Genomic DNA, 15,461 nt, shown 5'->3' with positions numbered 1-15,461 from the left:
CTCCCAAGGATATTAATAGAAAGTACAATATAGCATGCTGGCAGAAAATGAAGTCGTTAACGTGGCACCACACGCCATTTTACAAAGGTAGCATACAAACAAGCAATATGTTAGAGTGGCAACGTGCAATATGCTGCTGCAACAAAATTTATAGAGAATGGAAGAAATAAGATCATGCAAATCAAACCATGTCCAAATGTCAACAAAACCAAAACATTTGTAATGATCATGCTACATATTCATAAAGCTGCATCTCCAGCAACACAGTAGTGTTCATCAGCATCACCAATCAAGAATAATCAACTTTATGATAGTTAGATCAAAGTCTTTGTATATGTTCATAAAGGAGGTTCAGATATGACCCGCTATAACAGAAGCAAACTTTTGAAAATATTCTACGGCTCAACTGTTGTCACTTGTTGCCACTCCCCGTCTACTACTTCCTTCCATAATGTTACGTTGTTGTTCCCATCAGCCACGGCTATTATGTTTCCAGTCAGCGACCATGAGACCTTATAAACAGGTGAATTGAAATCATGCAGCACCTTACCGTCCCATTGATCCCCATCCTTGGCCACAGTCCATATAATAACTTTCCCATCCTGTGAGGCACTGGCAATTGTAGATTTTGGCAGTCCCAAGTTGGGAGCCCAAGCAACATCCCTAACCCAATCAACATGCATTTGAAGAGCCGGAAAGCAGTCCAGCTTCCAAACCCCATTACCAAGCTTCCACACCTTCACAGTATTATCACAACCACCAGAACAAAGCTTCTGAACAGGGTCAAGCAGACCAGAACCAACAAGAGCACCAGGGGCTGTTGAGGGAGCCCATGAAACAGAGGTAACACCAACTGGGTGAGCTTGGTCAATCCTCGAGGTATCCCAACCACCATCCGCCCTTGCAGTGAAAACCGAAATGTTCCCATCAGAAGAACCGCACGCCAAACAGAGACCGAGTTCATGAGGAGCCCAAGCAATTGAGTTGACAGACGACTTGTGGTCATCAAAAATATGGGCCTGGATCCACTCATTCTGATTCCCTTCCTTCCACAGTATAACACGCCCATCATAAGAACAGGAAGCAAGTAAAGACCCGAACTTGGGGTGAGCCCAAGCAACCTGCCAAACAGGTCCCTGGTGACCAGTAAGAGTTGCAAGATGTTGAGAGGCCGAGTTGCTGACTCCGATTATCTTAACGGTGTTGTCCGCCGAACCTGTGGCGAGACGCTTACCATAGTAGTCCATAACCACATCGTGGATAGTGTCTTGGTGACCAGTCTCAACCTTTTGTGCAGGCATTTCACACACTATGATGTATATACTGTGTCAAACATTGTAGATCAATCAGGTAGCCCAAAATGAGATCAAAACAAAATAAAATCTTCTAAATTCTAATGGGTTACTCCAGGAAATCCCAAATAATCTGGTTATGAAATTTTAATTTTTTGTTTTTCTCTCAAACCCATCTGTTTAGTTGCTGACCACATTGGAGAAAAAATATAATACAATGTAGAAAGGAACAATGAGTCTTGCGTTTACGTATGTGATTAACAATACTGGAACACAAACAACCAAATAACCAGACGCAATATAATCAGTTTGTATCAGCAGTGCGATCTCATAAATGAAAAATCCCAGATTTTTACACAATAAAATTAGGCTGTGAATTGAGATAAAAATAAACAACAACACAAAGATACTCTAATCGATTAGAGCAAAGATTAGACGCACAAAATTGATTAAAAATTAAAAATTCTTGTTTACGCAGATTCATACAATGATCTTAGAACTAAAACAAAAACTGCCCAAATGAAAATGGTTACAGAAGAGCGTAGTGAGAGCAAGAGATCTAACCCGGTAAGCAAAAATTGCGATCTGAAACGACGCAGTTTCTGGACGAAGCGAATTGCTGTGACTGCTGTGATGTGAACGAAGGAACTCGAAAACAAAGAGACTTCCCTTCCCTCTCTGATTTCAGCTTTCTATGCATTCAACGCTTTGCTAAATGAACAGTTATTTAGAGTGTGGGCCCAAGGCCCAAAATTGTATGCACTGGTTGAATGGGCCCACAAAGCCTATTTCCATTGAGAGATGCGGCCCATTGGGCCTGGCTGAAGTTATTGGCCCACAGACAGACTTCAAAACCACGCAACATATGGCATGAGTGCACGACAGGGCCGGGGACGGCGCCGAGCAAATCGCCTCCATCTTGAATCAAAAGCCATCATGGCGTTTGCTCGCCACGTAATGGCTCCGTTTCTCGAAGTCATAGCCCTATCGTGGGCCCCGCCATTTGTTTGTCGGGTCATGCCTTGTCTCCTCTCGCTGCATGCGGGCCCACATCGAGCCCACCACCGGCCATTAAAAGCCCTCCCTCATCGAAATAAAAAGATTAAAACAATTAATTAAAAAAATAATAAGAGAGCATAGTATTTGCCATTTGGCAATTTCAGTCACGTGCATGTCATGTGCGGGCAATGCATGATGACATGAGAGGAGTGTGCATAATTGTTCGAGTCCAGAAGTCAAAATTTCCGTACTATACCTACACGTCCCCATCCATCGAATTCAATTCACCACACTTATTTTTTTGGTCGTAATTTCACCGCACTTGGTGGGTCGCCAAATGAATTCTACTTCAATTAAAAATCAAAATAAAAACAGAAATGTATCCCCCATCGGACGTGTTTGGTTGATCGTCCGGTCGCTCACATTTTGCAACGTTCATATACCATGCACTAACAAAAGTTTAATTGAAATATTTCAGTCTAGTCTCACCAAGAACTCAAAGTTTTATGCAGTGTCTGTATAGTTGGGAATGCAATCCTCGGCATATGACTATGAACTTCCCTTATAAGGGGAATTTCACACCATCGGTTTTCTTGGGAAAGTATTTAATGCACTTTTTTTATATTAAAAGGATTAATGAATAAAGTATCATATGCTAACCTGGAAGTATATATGTCAATTTTATTCAATGATGAAATAGTAACCCAACCAATAAGTTAATTTAGTTCTAACTTTAAAGCTATTGATTAATTTATTATCATATGGATATCCTAAAATCAACTTCTATTTTTCAGAAACGGGTTCAACTAGTCTAATCTTTGGTCTTGGTTTAGGGTTCAACTTTTTTTTTTTTTTTTTTCAAATCGGGTTTTCAAACTTTGAATAGTTTTGTCGAGTCCACCTCAGATACACAAATCATGTGGTTTTTAAAAGAAACAATCAACAAAATCATTTAATACGTACAAATGCTTTTGTCTATTTTAAGGGAAAACATTACCAAAAACGTGTTTGATCATTTGGATATTCAGATACTTTCTAGAAACATGACAGAGATTAGTTTTTCAATTACTTTGAGGAAAAACAAAAAAAACAATCTCTCTAATGAGTGTTATTCATACTATTGCACTCATTTTAAGAAATTTTTTTGAACCATTAGATTAATATTCAACGGTGGGTGATCACAATCTCTTGAACTCATGTGGTCCAAAAGATCGGGACTCTGTTTGTGAAACCAAATTCATAATTTCCATATTATTTTCATAATTTCACAATCAAGGGTTCGTTTGGTGTCTAGAATTGAATTTGATTATTAACTGATCGATAAAACAAACGGACCCTGACTAACAATTTATTAAAAACTTAGCATTAGATATTTTTCTTAGCCTAATTTATCAGATTGTTCCCCCAAAAAAAAAATAAAAAATAATTAACATGCTAAATGTGAATTCGAACTTTCTATTATTATATATGTTTACAAGTTATGCTAAACACACACAATCTACTGCCCAAATATGCAGGGACAACTGTAGATTTAGTATCAAGGAGTGGACCCCACCAAATTGTTGTGAGGCCATCATCAACCACTGGCATTATCCATGGTTGGACTGTCATGTATGTAATGCATGTACAAATTTTGAGCACAGTAGCAGAAGGTAGTGGCATTTCACATACTTTTTGTGACTCATTTTAATTTTTAATCCCTCCCCTAATGAAGTTGTTATTGTATTGGTATTTCTAATCAATTATTATTGATATGTAAGAAAATTAAAACGCATGATAATGTATGTGACGTTATTATTCATGTATCTTAAATTAATTATATATTAATATATAAAAATACGTGATTGAATTGAAATACCGTCACGTTCTTATCCTTGTATAAATTAATTTTTCTCATATAGCTAAATCTGCCTGAACGACAGAGGCTAGAGATAAGGGATATGCTAACCCCTTCTTGTCCCTAAAAAAAACACAAACGCATTACATCACACACCACCCACCCCCCTATCCCATCACCCAAAAACTTTCCCCATCTCACATGTCATGTCAAGGTCATGTCACGTATATGCAATGCAATGCAAGAAATATATAGCTGCTGCGAGTATATTTTGTGCCTGCATTCTCTGCATTTTTCTGCGTACAAAATCCATATATATTAATTCATTTAATTATTACATATAATTATCATGAGATACACTAGGATCTGTTCTCTATTTCTATAGCATTGTGATGATGATGACGTAGCCTCCTAGTAAACAATTTAAAAAACAAAAGGTAATAATTATTTAAAATAGAAATTTTAAAAAAATTGAAAATGATATTGGTTTTGTTGTTGGTGTGCAAGTGTAATAATCTTTTTCTTTTTGGGTATAGCTTTGAAATCGAGACGCATGCAAAAACCTAATGATGGTGTCCTCCTGCCCTCCTCCCCAGTCTCCCATGCCCCCTTTCTTTCTTTCTTTCTTTCTTTCCCCCTTTACTATTTCAAAAGCTTTTCTCATTTTTTTTGCTTCTGTTCTGATGCGCGCATTATCTCCCTTCAATGCCCCTTCTGCCTGGTCCTGCAGGCTGCTGCTGCACTGCAAAATATCCCTCTGACCAGCTATGCTTCCCAAATTTTCAACTTTTTCATGCCCTCCAATTTTCTTTGACCAATTTGCCATCATTCCATTATCCATTAATAGTGCCTACCTCCCTCCTCCATTAATGAAACTAACTAAACCCTTCAATAAGAAAGATCCTAAAAAATCTTCTTTTGCTGGCTGTCAGACCATTCAATTAAAATTTAAAACTAAAACTGGTGTCTTCAACCTAGTCTAAAAACATTTCCCTTTCATGTTTGCATGGTTATAGTATATGTCACGGTAACGTTAAAATAGATCGAAAAATATAATAAATTCTAAATTTAAATGGAAAATTAAAAGACAATAGTCATTTGTTTGTATATAGCGATCTTCTTATAGTAACTGATCACGTAAATGACATGTAAAGAAATAATTGTGAGAACAACGTTTGTACACATATGTTGGTTGGAAGTACTTATCCTAGTTGTATCACGATTGACACACTCTGATGTATATATTTACTGTGTTGGTCTGAAAATTCAAAAGCATTGAGTTGAAGGAGGGTAATCATGCAAATTCAGTGGGGACTGGAGGCAGAGATTGTCTTTCTGAAACTAGCTCAAGGACATTTTGGTCATTTGAATAGTATGAAAGAAAAACAGAACAAAAATATTCAAAGGTAAAGTTTTTGCTCCATTTCCCTACACACACAGTGGAGCGAGCGAAGAAGACCCCCTCTCTCTGAGCCGAAAGTGACGAACCAATGAAAAACAACAACACCAACAACAAAACCGTATGAGTACCAAAGCAAAAACAAGAAAAGCAAACCAAAAACACTGAGCAAAAGCATAAAAAAAAAAAAAAATTACTGCTTTGCTTTCCCTTTTCTTCTTCTTCTTCATCCAGCTCAAAGTCTTCACCTTTCAGCTTCCAAAACTCAAACCACACACGCATCAACCATGCTGCTCCCAACCCATTAGACCCCAGAAGATGTCTGGGAGATTAGATATGGAAACCATCGAGATCGGTGAGACGGTGACGTTTCCTCTGGTTCTTAGGCCGTAGTAGAGAGATCGCTTTGTCCCAGCTGGGGAAGAAGACTCGTTCCACTAACTGAGTCAATTTAGTAACTCGTGTTTCGTTTCAAACGTTTTCGTTTTCGTTTTGGTTTTGGGAATCAGATCGGTTGTGTTTGCTGATCTCGAAGGATTTGTATAGCTTCTTTGTGTTTGGTGCTGACTCTTTGGGTTTAAAGAAAACGAGGACAACTCCGTTCCAGCTAAGGATATTACTGTTCCTTGTCGGTTTATCTCCATACTCGAAAAAGATATTTATTTTTGAATATTTAGGCATCAAGGTCTGCAAGTTTGTACATTTGGGTAGAGACCCTGTTGCCATTCTGGTCTGTTTTGGTGCTCTGAAGCTTTGAAAGGTGCTTGAAGTTGTGGTTTCAGCAAGAGAAGTCATCTGGGTTTGGTGTATTTTTTGTGGGTAGCAAGTGATTTTTAGCTGAACATTGGAAATGGCTATGTCCTGCAAGGATGGTAAGGGAGGATTAGATAATGGCAAGTATGTGAGGTACACACCTGAGCAGGTTGAGGCCCTTGAAAGGCTCTATCATGAATGCCCCAAACCCAGTTCGATTCGTCGCCAACAGCTTATTAGGGAGTGCCCAATTCTCTCTAACATCGAGCCCAAACAAATTAAGGTTTGGTTCCAGAATAGAAGGTATGGTTGGTAGCCAATCTTTTTACTTTTGGGTTTTCTGCTCTGTTTTGTTGGTTGCTTAGAGAAGGTTAGGAAAGAAAAACTCGAATTTATGGCTTAGATCGCAAGTGTATGGGTTCGTTGTGATGAATATAATCAGTTACAAATTACATTTAAATTCTGAATTTTGAGTGGAAAATTGTCCTTGGTTAGCATACAGTATATTCAGTTGCATGGGGCTTGATTTCCTTATTTGTGCTAAATTGTTTATCAGAAAATCTTAATTACGTTGCATTTATTTCAGTTATTGGGCAACCCTTTAATGACAATGCATTGTCTGTTTCTGCTTTGTTGGTTCAGATGTAGAGAGAAGCAGCGGAAAGAGGCTTCGCGCCTCCAAGCTGTCAATAGGAAGCTCACCGCTATGAATAAGCTTTTAATGGAGGAAAATGATAGGTTGCAGAAGCAGGTGTCTCATCTGGTGTATGAAAATGGTTATTTCCGTCAGCATACCCAGGGGGTGAGAGTTCGAATCCTTTTGTGTATTTTCCCTCATTTGGAATTTTAGAATAGCTAAAATCATTAGCCAGAAAAAAAATTCGAATATAAGATTTTTTGAAGAACAATTATTCGGGTACATAACATTACCTAGAATGAATGTCTTGAATTATTGATTTTTATATTTTCTGAGTAATCTGGAAATTGACATAAGTGGTTGTTTTCTTACAGACAACGCTTGCAACCAAAGACACGAGTTGTGAATCAGTGGTGACGAGTGGTCAACACCATTTGACACCTCAGCATCCGCCAAGGGATGCAAGTCCTGCAGGGTTAGTGGGATGTAGTTGTTATGTCCTTTTCATTCATCGTGCTTTGTGACACCCTTATTGTTTGTGTGTGTGGCTTATGTGTTCATGCTTTGTTTTTTTTCTAGACTTTTGTCCATTGCAGAAGAAACTTTAGCAGAGTTTCTTTCAAAGGCTACTGGAACTGCTGTTGAGTGGGTCCAAATGCCTGGAATGAAGGTATATCTATAATTTTTTTTAATTAATCATTCTTATTCAATAAGTGAGTTGGAAATGCCAAAACAATGGAACAATGGGAAACTGGAATTATAAGCCCAATTTGGAGCCGTACCTCTTCTCTGAAGGAGAAAGTGTGACAATAACATCATGTGGCATGCTGATGTGGTCCTGCATGTCCACGCTGTTATTTGTGTGGATTTATAATGCCATGTCTGCATGACATGTAAGACCGTCACACCATAATTTTTCCTCCGAAGAGGAAATTGTAAGTTCAAGTCCTGCATTCCCAGATGATGCAACTGATCCATTGTAAAACTGGAAACAACGCGTTTTGATTATTGGTATTTGTTGCACTCTTAAATGCCATTTATTTAGCACGACTTAATTAATATTAATTTTTTGGGTTTTCTCGGAATATAGTACAGTTTTCTGTTTGTATATTGTATTTTGAAAGGGGATTTCTGCCTTTGAAATTTGTTTCATCCTTTCACGTCTTGATATTTTCAGCCTGGTCCGGATTCCATTGGAATCGTTGCTATTTCTCATGGTTGCACTGGAGTGGCAGCACGAGCCTGCGGCCTGGTGGGTCTAGAGCCTACCAGGGTAAGTAAATATGATCCTTTGCATCTATTTTCTTCTTCTTGGGGCTTATGATTGACTAATGATTATATTCTGTTTAGGTTGCAGAGATCCTCAAAGATCTCCCTTCGTGGCTGCGTGATTGCCGCGCTGTAGATGTTTTGAATGTACTGCCTACAGCAAACGGTGGAACCATTGAGTTGCTCTACATGCAGGTAGGTTCTACTTGTCATATAAGTTATTGCATTCTTCTACCCCTATTTTTGGGGTATTAATTTATTAATTTTTCTGATGTAGCTCTATGCGCCGACAACTTTGGCGCCTGCATGTGATTTCTGGCTGTTGCGCTATACTTCTGTTTTAGAGGATGGCAGCCTAGTGGTATGTAGAATTATGAATCATCTTACCAAATAACTATCATTTTGATTGAGCATTTAATGCCTTGCGAAGCACACAAGTAAACACATGCTTATATATCTTCACTTACCAGTTTACCTCAAGTTCTCATCATGTGTATAATCCTCAGATTTGTGTGAGGTCTCTGAAAAACACTCAAAATGGTCCAACCATGCCTCCAGTGCAGCATTTTGTTAGAGCAGAAATGCTGCCTAGTGGCTACCTCATACGACCCTGTGAAGGGGGTGGTTCAATTATACATATCGTTGACCATATGGATTTGGAGGTAAGTAAGTTATTCATTAAGTATAATGGGATGATATTCTTCATTGGGATGATATTCTTCATTTACTTTAGTAGTGATATATCCATTAAAAGAATTATAGCTCTTACACATGTTTCATCAACTAGCCTTGTAGCGTACCAGAAGTCTTGCGCCCATTGTATGAATCATCCGCTGTTCTTGCTCAAAAGATGACAATGGCGGTAAGATTACCATATGGTTGTAGATAGTTTTGACTTTATTGTTTTTAGGGTTAAGTCATGTATAATCATCCAGATGGATGCACATGTATAATCAAGATGGATACTAATCTGTATGACAAGAATGCTACGATGAAGGGTAAAAGGGGGATGTTAAGTTTTTAATTAGTTTTCTGACTTTCATTCAGGCTTTACGCCAGCTGAGGCAGATAGCACATGAGGTTTCTCAATCTAATGTCACAGGGTGGGGCAGACGTCCTGCAGCTCTACGAGCACTAAGCCAGAGGCTTAGCAGGTTAGTATATTATGTTTGTTTCAGTAATCTCCATCAGTCAGTGAAGGGATCTTTGCTAATTGAAAGCTAATGGAGTTTTCTGCCAGGGGTTTTAATGAGGCACTTAATGGATTTACTGATGAGGGGTGGTCAATGATGGGAAATGATGGCATGGATGATGTTACTATCCTCATAAACTCATCTCCTGACAAGTTAATGGGTTTAAATCTTTCCTTTGCTAATGGATTTCCAGCTGTCAGTAATTCTGTATTATGTGCTAAAGCATCAATGCTGCTACAGGTCAGGATGCTTACCATCTCTCATGTTAATCACCCTTGACAAACAACTGGAAATTAAAATTAACTCACTAGCTAAGTGATCCATGCATGTTATTTGCATTATGTAAATGCGGGGTGACCTTTCTAATGGACAATGACTTTGAAACATTTCACGGTGAGCTTACCTTCTAACCTTTTCCTTGTTGGTCATGTATTTTTTTTATTTTTCCAGAATGTGCCTCCTGCTATCCTTCTTAGGTTCCTGCGCGAGCATAGATCAGAATGGGCAGACAACAATATTGATGCTTACTCAGCTGCAGCTGTTAAAGTTGGTCCTTGTAGCTTAGCTGGGTCACGAGTTGGAAGTTTCGGAGGTCAAGTTATACTCCCCCTGGCTCACACTATTGAACATGAAGAGGTAAGCAAGTTGATAATAAGGAATTTACAGCTTTTAAAAACGTCTTCTTTTACAGTGGTTTATACACCAGTCCAATAAGAAAACACTACTTTTCTTTCTTTAATTTATATGTTTTTGTGCTTTTCAGTTCTTGGAAGTCATTAAACTGGAAGGTATTGGCCATTCTCCTGAAGATGCAATGATGCCAAGAGAAATGTTTCTTTTGCAAGTACGTATCCATTCTGCCTGTGTTCATGATGGTTCTTATTTATGAGTGTTTGTCTTGGGTTAGTGTTTTCGTGCCGGTCTCATAGCTTAGCTTGGACTGTCAAAGCGGCATTAGACAAACTAATTCGTAACCTGAATTTTTTTTTGGGTAAATCATAGGCATTTCATGTTTTAGCTCAAGCACTTAACCCATTAAGTGCAAATTTGGAGTGCTCAGCATCATGCTAATTCAAATTAGTGTTCAGCATCATGTTTCTTGTTTACGATTCGTTTTTTTACCTTTATTTTTGGTCTAAAATATATGTGACGCGTTTCAAGATATCCTGTGAATATGTGGTCAAGGTTTTTGTGAAAGAAAAGGCCTAAGAGTATGAGATATTGTGTTGTGAAATTACTAAATGGATAACAGAAAACATGGAGAGACAAGTGATATGGATAAGAGATACAATATCGTGTTCCTATACAAGTTTTTCCCCAATCTTCTGTTTAGTTTTTTTTTTTTTTCGGTCTAATGAAATTTGTTCTCTCACTTAAATTCCATGTCTGGTTTTTTAATAGCTATGCAGTGGAATGGACGAAAATGCTGTGGGTTCCTGTGCTGAACTCATATTTGCTCCGATTGATGCTTCCTTTGCTGATGATGCACCTCTTCTGCCTTCTGGTTTTCGTATCATTCCTCTTGATTATGGGAAGGTTAGCCTCTGAACTGTATCTAAATTGATATTATCTGTCACAATCCACATGTCACTAGTTTTTCAATGGAAATTCTTATTAGCTAGTGCTCTGGAAAATGTTTCAGGAAGCCTCCAGTCCAAACCGCACCTTGGACCTTGCTTCTGCTCTTGAAATTGGACCAACTGGAAATAAAGCATCGAGTGAATTTTCTGCAAATACTGGTTGTGTGAGATCTGTGATGACTATAGCATTTGAATTTGCATGCGAGAGCCACATGCAAGAACATGTAGCATCCATGGCCCGGCAATATGTTCGCAGCATCATATCTTCAGTTCAGAGGGTGGCATTAGCACTATCTCCTTCACATTTAAGTTCACATGCTGGCCTTCGGTCACCACTTGGTACTCCTGAAGCCCAAACACTTTCTCGTTGGATCTGCAACAGTTACAGGTGTTGTATACCTACCTCTCTCTCTCTCTCTCTCCCTCCCCCCCTACGTTTTTTAGGTTGGGTTGAGGGGAAAAGGGGTTATATTGATGTTGATTGAGACATTTCAAAATGTTGCCTGAGATACATGGAGCACTGTGGGACAATTGAAAATGAGTTTTTGGCTACACACTCGCACAATATTGCTACATATTATTTCTTCAGTTGCAATGCTAAAAGTGTTTCAGTCATAAAGTTTGATTAATGAAGCCATCTCATAATATAGGTCAATTTCTTAGCCATCTCATAATATACTAATACTATTGATATTGCAGGTGCTATTTGGGTGTGGAGCTGCTCAAATCCTCCAACGAAGGAGGTGAATCCATCCTCAAATCCTTGTGGCATCACTCAGATGCAATTATGTGCTGCTCCCTGAAGGTGAGCATATTACACTTACAACCCGAAAAAGCGCCAATACAACACTTTGCTTTCCTCCCATACTTATTTGAAGCAATTTAATATTGAACTCCATTTATGCAGGCATTGCCAGTTTTTACCTTTGCAAACCAGGCAGGGCTTGACATGCTAGAGACCACCTTGGTTGCACTGCAAGACATAACTCTGGAAAAGATATTTGATGACCATGGACGGAAGACTCTCTGCTCAGAATTCCCGCAAATAATGCAACAGGTCTAGTTGACCCTTTCCGAATTCTGTAGTTTTTCCAAAAGGAGAGCTAGTTTAACAGCACAGTTGTGAATGGTATCCGTGTAAAGAAATTGCTAAACACAATTCACTCAATGGAGTTGTAAGCTTTGATTTTGATTTGTCTGTTCTATAATTTTGTAGGGTTTTGCTTGCCTTCAAGGTGGCATATGCCTTTCCAGCATGGGGCGACCGGTGTCGTATGAGAGAGCAGTGGCTTGGAAAGTGTTGAATGAAGAGGAGACAGCTCACTGCATGTGTTTTCTATTTGTAAACTGGTCTTTCGTCTGATATCGGGGACCAGGTCACTAAGACTAGGGGGATTATAATAGGGTTGAATAGAGGAGACTTGGAAACCTTTTATGCTTAAACTCTCTTTTCTATGTTTTGCTGTGATAAATACTATGGATGTTAAGACTGATGTTGTGTTAACTTGTTCATGCTGTACTCTTTAAATGCCTTGTTTCTATGCCTTTATTTTCCAGTTTTTATCTTTTTCGGGGTGGTTTCGGATGAAAAGATTGCATGGCAAAACAAAACTACATTGGAGACCCCTAATTGCATCGAAATTATTTATTTATGAGGATTGGATATCATGAGTTCTCTCTTATAAAAAGCATCTTGAGTTCCATTAATCTATAATGTATGTTGGATTTGAAGTGTTGCTGGTTTAAAATGTTTTTCAGAAATTGTAAGAATGTTTAAAAATAATCAAGTTTAAGGTATATCATTTAACGAATACTTGGCTTGTCTAAACTATTCTGTAGCACAAGTTACTCTGGTGCTTTTTAGGCATTTCCCTTTTCGTTTGGGTTCTTTTTCATAAAACATTAGATCAATGTTAAAAATGATTTTAAAAAAACCAATTGGAAAAAGGAGTTGCACTTGCACATGCAACTGATCAATGAAACACCTCATACAAAATCAGCTTGAAGCAATGGGATTAAGACGCTACAGTATAGAACTCAACATTTTTTTAGTAGAATCAAGCTCTAAAACTCAACCTTTCTTTTTTCTTTCTCACCTTTGTTTCCATCTTTCTCATATGGGAAAGGTTCGAATTCTAAAATCATTTTCTTCTTCTATGAAGATCAACGTTCAGTGAGTCGTCGCCACTCTGATTAAGCTTCCGAGGAAGTCATTTCAGCTCAGTTAATTAGTTTGTTTGGGCAAAGCGGAATTAGGATTGGGCATTGGCCCTATTTTCACCAAAAAGGAAGAAAGTTGAATTAGGGTTGTTTATTTTACTTACTTCTTTGGCAGGGCGTGTGAGAAAACCAACTGGGTCTCATGTTCAAAATCACATAACACTTTGACAGTGTGTGTGAGAAACCCCCACCTCTCCCTTCCAAACTTTGACAACAACAAAAAAAAAATAGCTTTAAATTCGTTTTGTTTTTTTGTTTTTTGCAAAGCGCTTTAAATTAGTTAGGTGAGTGCGTTTCTACCTGAATTAATTTGATTGCTTTGCCAGGATTGAGTTCACAACATTATTTTTTCTAGTTTCATCGACTAGAGAGGAAATATATAACAAACAACACTATTATTAAAATACATGATTTCGATACATATAGCTTGATGGAAAATTACATAGAGAGGCTTGAGGTCGGAGTCAAAGTGAGGATCCATATCATAGGAGCTCTTCACAGAAACTAACAACTAAGCCTTGTCAAGTCAAACAAATAGCTACGATGCACATGAGCAAGGGGACCAAAGAGGAAAAGAGAAAGGAAAAAAAAAAAAAAAAAAAAAACGAAACCCTTGGGATGAAAGGGCAATGAAGGAGCATTTGTTTAACGCCAAAAACCCCATATATAGGGTGACGGTTTGTGCTGGTTCAACACGTTAACATAATAAGTAGGAAACACAAAAAGAAAAGAAGGGGTGGAGGAGAGAATCAAGTAGACAATGAAAAAACCCTAGAGTACATAAACAGGGATAGCTGGGAGAGTTTGGACTAACCCGAAAAACCCTGAAGGAAAAAGGTCGATCCATCACCCGTGCATAGAGTGATTTTGTTGTGAATCAACAAGACCATTAGAAGAGAAACCCTAAGAGGGATTTAAGAAGGTTAATTTATAGAGTGGGAGCTAGTTATACTAGTAAATAATTAGCATAGAAAAAGGGGAGAGGTTGACAAATAAAAAACCATGCCCCCTAGAGATCATGATCAGATAGATGTATGGCAACTAGCCTTTTAATTCATTATAGCAGCTCTTCAAGCCATGGAGAGATCATTCATTTCCCTCGTAATCGCCGGAATGCAACTCGAACTCCGAGTAATCCCTCCCTTTCCCTTTGCCCCTCCTTTGTCCCTCGGGCTAATCGACTTGGCCCTCATACCTCTCCCTTCCATTTTGCTCTTCTTCAACATCTCCCTCATGGCCTCAGCTTGAAACAAAACTGGATAAGGCCTACTGTAGTTGTTAAACCTAACACATGCACTTATATGTGCATTCAAGGCCTCTTCTTTATCTCCTCCATTTTTCTCCAGCTCCTCTTTCACTGCTTCAGAGCATAACCCGCATATCCACTTCCCCAAGAATTTGTCTCTCACTCGATCTATGTACTCCGGCGTGCATTCTTCGCTCATGCCACAACACTCACACTTTGCATCTTCAACCTCTGAAATTGGTGGGAGGGATTGCAAATCTTGATCAACGGCTTCTTTGCTTAGCTCATATGAGATATCGGATACAGTTCTTTTAAGGCTATCGGATGAGAATGAGAGCTTTGGTGGCTTGGACTTGGAGAAGTTGTTGGTCCTAGAGTAGTTAGAGCCAACAATAGTCTCTCCATTAGGTGCCATGTTAGAAAATTTTGATGCCAACCCTAACGTAGGACTCAAGCTAAGTGGATTGAGTGATCTTGAATTTGGCAGTGGGAAGTTAATTTGGCCAAAGAACTTAGACGATTGTCACATGTTGGTAGAGAAGGAGGTCTAGTAGCCTATTTATAGTAGTCAGTTTGGCCTTTACTTTTAATCTAATAAAGGCATTGTTATTTTTATGGATCTTGTCAATTCATATGTCACTTATCAATCTAAGTGTGAATAGTTCTCGTGACGGTGCTAGATTTTTCAAGAAAGTTTTGAAAGAAAAGGAAAGCTGTTTTTGCTTTTCTAGGTCTGAAATAAATGCCTAGCTGAAACTTGCTGAAGAACTTTTTATGGGTTTCTAATATATATTTTTCCTTTGCTCTTGATCATGTGGAGGAGGATGTTTTGGCTTCATGAAAAGGTCGCATTTTCATTTTTCTCTTGAAGAATAAAACATGAAGAAGCTGTGGCATATCCTATACCAAGACTATATGCTTGGTTAATATGGATACTGAAAGTATAAGTCAGATCAAAAGCTTGAATTATTCAGCAGGGAATGCCATAGGTTAATATATATATATATATATATATATATATATATGATGATCAAAT

At 38.4% G+C, this 15,461-nt stretch overlaps 3 protein-coding genes across 5 annotated transcripts; 1 reads left to right on the top strand and 2 right to left on the bottom strand.

Moving 5' to 3' along the window:
* Window positions 1-131: 131 nt before the first annotated feature.
* Window positions 132-1,973, bottom strand: LOC117622975 (protein transport protein SEC13 homolog B-like). 2 transcript variants are annotated; one of them, XM_034353791.1, is made up of 2 exons: window positions 1,857-1,973; window positions 132-1,323 (listed from the first exon to the last, which is right to left on the bottom strand). In XM_034353791.1, the coding sequence occupies exon 2, from the start codon at window positions 1,299-1,301 to the stop codon at window positions 396-398; it is 906 nt and encodes a 301-aa protein (XP_034209682.1). In that variant the 5' UTR covers window positions 1,302-1,323; window positions 1,857-1,973; the 3' UTR covers window positions 132-395. The 2 variants fall into 2 exon arrangements, with proteins under 2 accessions (XP_034209682.1, XP_034209683.1); XM_034353792.1 differs by having other exon boundaries at window positions 132-1,309.
* Window positions 1,974-5,545: 3,572 nt separating this feature from the next.
* On the top strand, window positions 5,546-12,508 carry LOC117621290 (homeobox-leucine zipper protein ATHB-15). 2 transcript variants are annotated; one of them, XM_034351678.1, is made up of 18 exons: window positions 5,578-6,583; window positions 6,923-7,082; window positions 7,292-7,392; window positions 7,497-7,587; window positions 8,095-8,190; window positions 8,268-8,381; window positions 8,464-8,547; window positions 8,693-8,848; window positions 8,974-9,048; window positions 9,234-9,340; window positions 9,427-9,619; window positions 9,830-10,015; window positions 10,143-10,223; window positions 10,781-10,915; window positions 11,022-11,347; window positions 11,659-11,764; window positions 11,867-12,016; window positions 12,176-12,508. In XM_034351678.1, the coding sequence occupies exons 1-18, from the start codon at window positions 6,378-6,380 to the stop codon at window positions 12,320-12,322; spliced, it is 2,514 nt and encodes an 837-aa protein (XP_034207569.1). In that variant the 5' UTR covers window positions 5,578-6,377; the 3' UTR covers window positions 12,323-12,508. The 2 variants fall into 2 exon arrangements, with proteins under 2 accessions (XP_034207570.1, XP_034207569.1); XM_034351679.1 differs by lacking the exons at window positions 8,464-8,547; window positions 8,693-8,848; window positions 8,974-9,048 and having other exon boundaries at window positions 5,546-6,583; window positions 12,176-12,402.
* Window positions 12,509-13,756: 1,248 nt separating this feature from the next.
* Window positions 13,757-14,949, bottom strand: LOC117622900. Its single transcript, XM_034353704.1, has one exon. The coding sequence runs from the start codon at window positions 14,838-14,840 to the stop codon at window positions 14,250-14,252; it is 591 nt and encodes a 196-aa protein (XP_034209595.1). The 5' UTR covers window positions 14,841-14,949; the 3' UTR covers window positions 13,757-14,249.
* Between the last annotated feature and the right edge of the window lie 512 nt (window positions 14,950-15,461).

The sequence above is a fragment of the Prunus dulcis genome, chromosome 3 (genome assembly GCF_902201215.1).
Source record: "Prunus dulcis chromosome 3, ALMONDv2, whole genome shotgun sequence".
Taxonomy (NCBI): Eukaryota; Viridiplantae; Streptophyta; class Magnoliopsida; order Rosales; family Rosaceae; genus Prunus; species Prunus dulcis.
The sequence above is the reverse complement of the archived record's forward strand: the minus strand, read 5'-3'. Positions and strand labels throughout refer to the sequence as shown.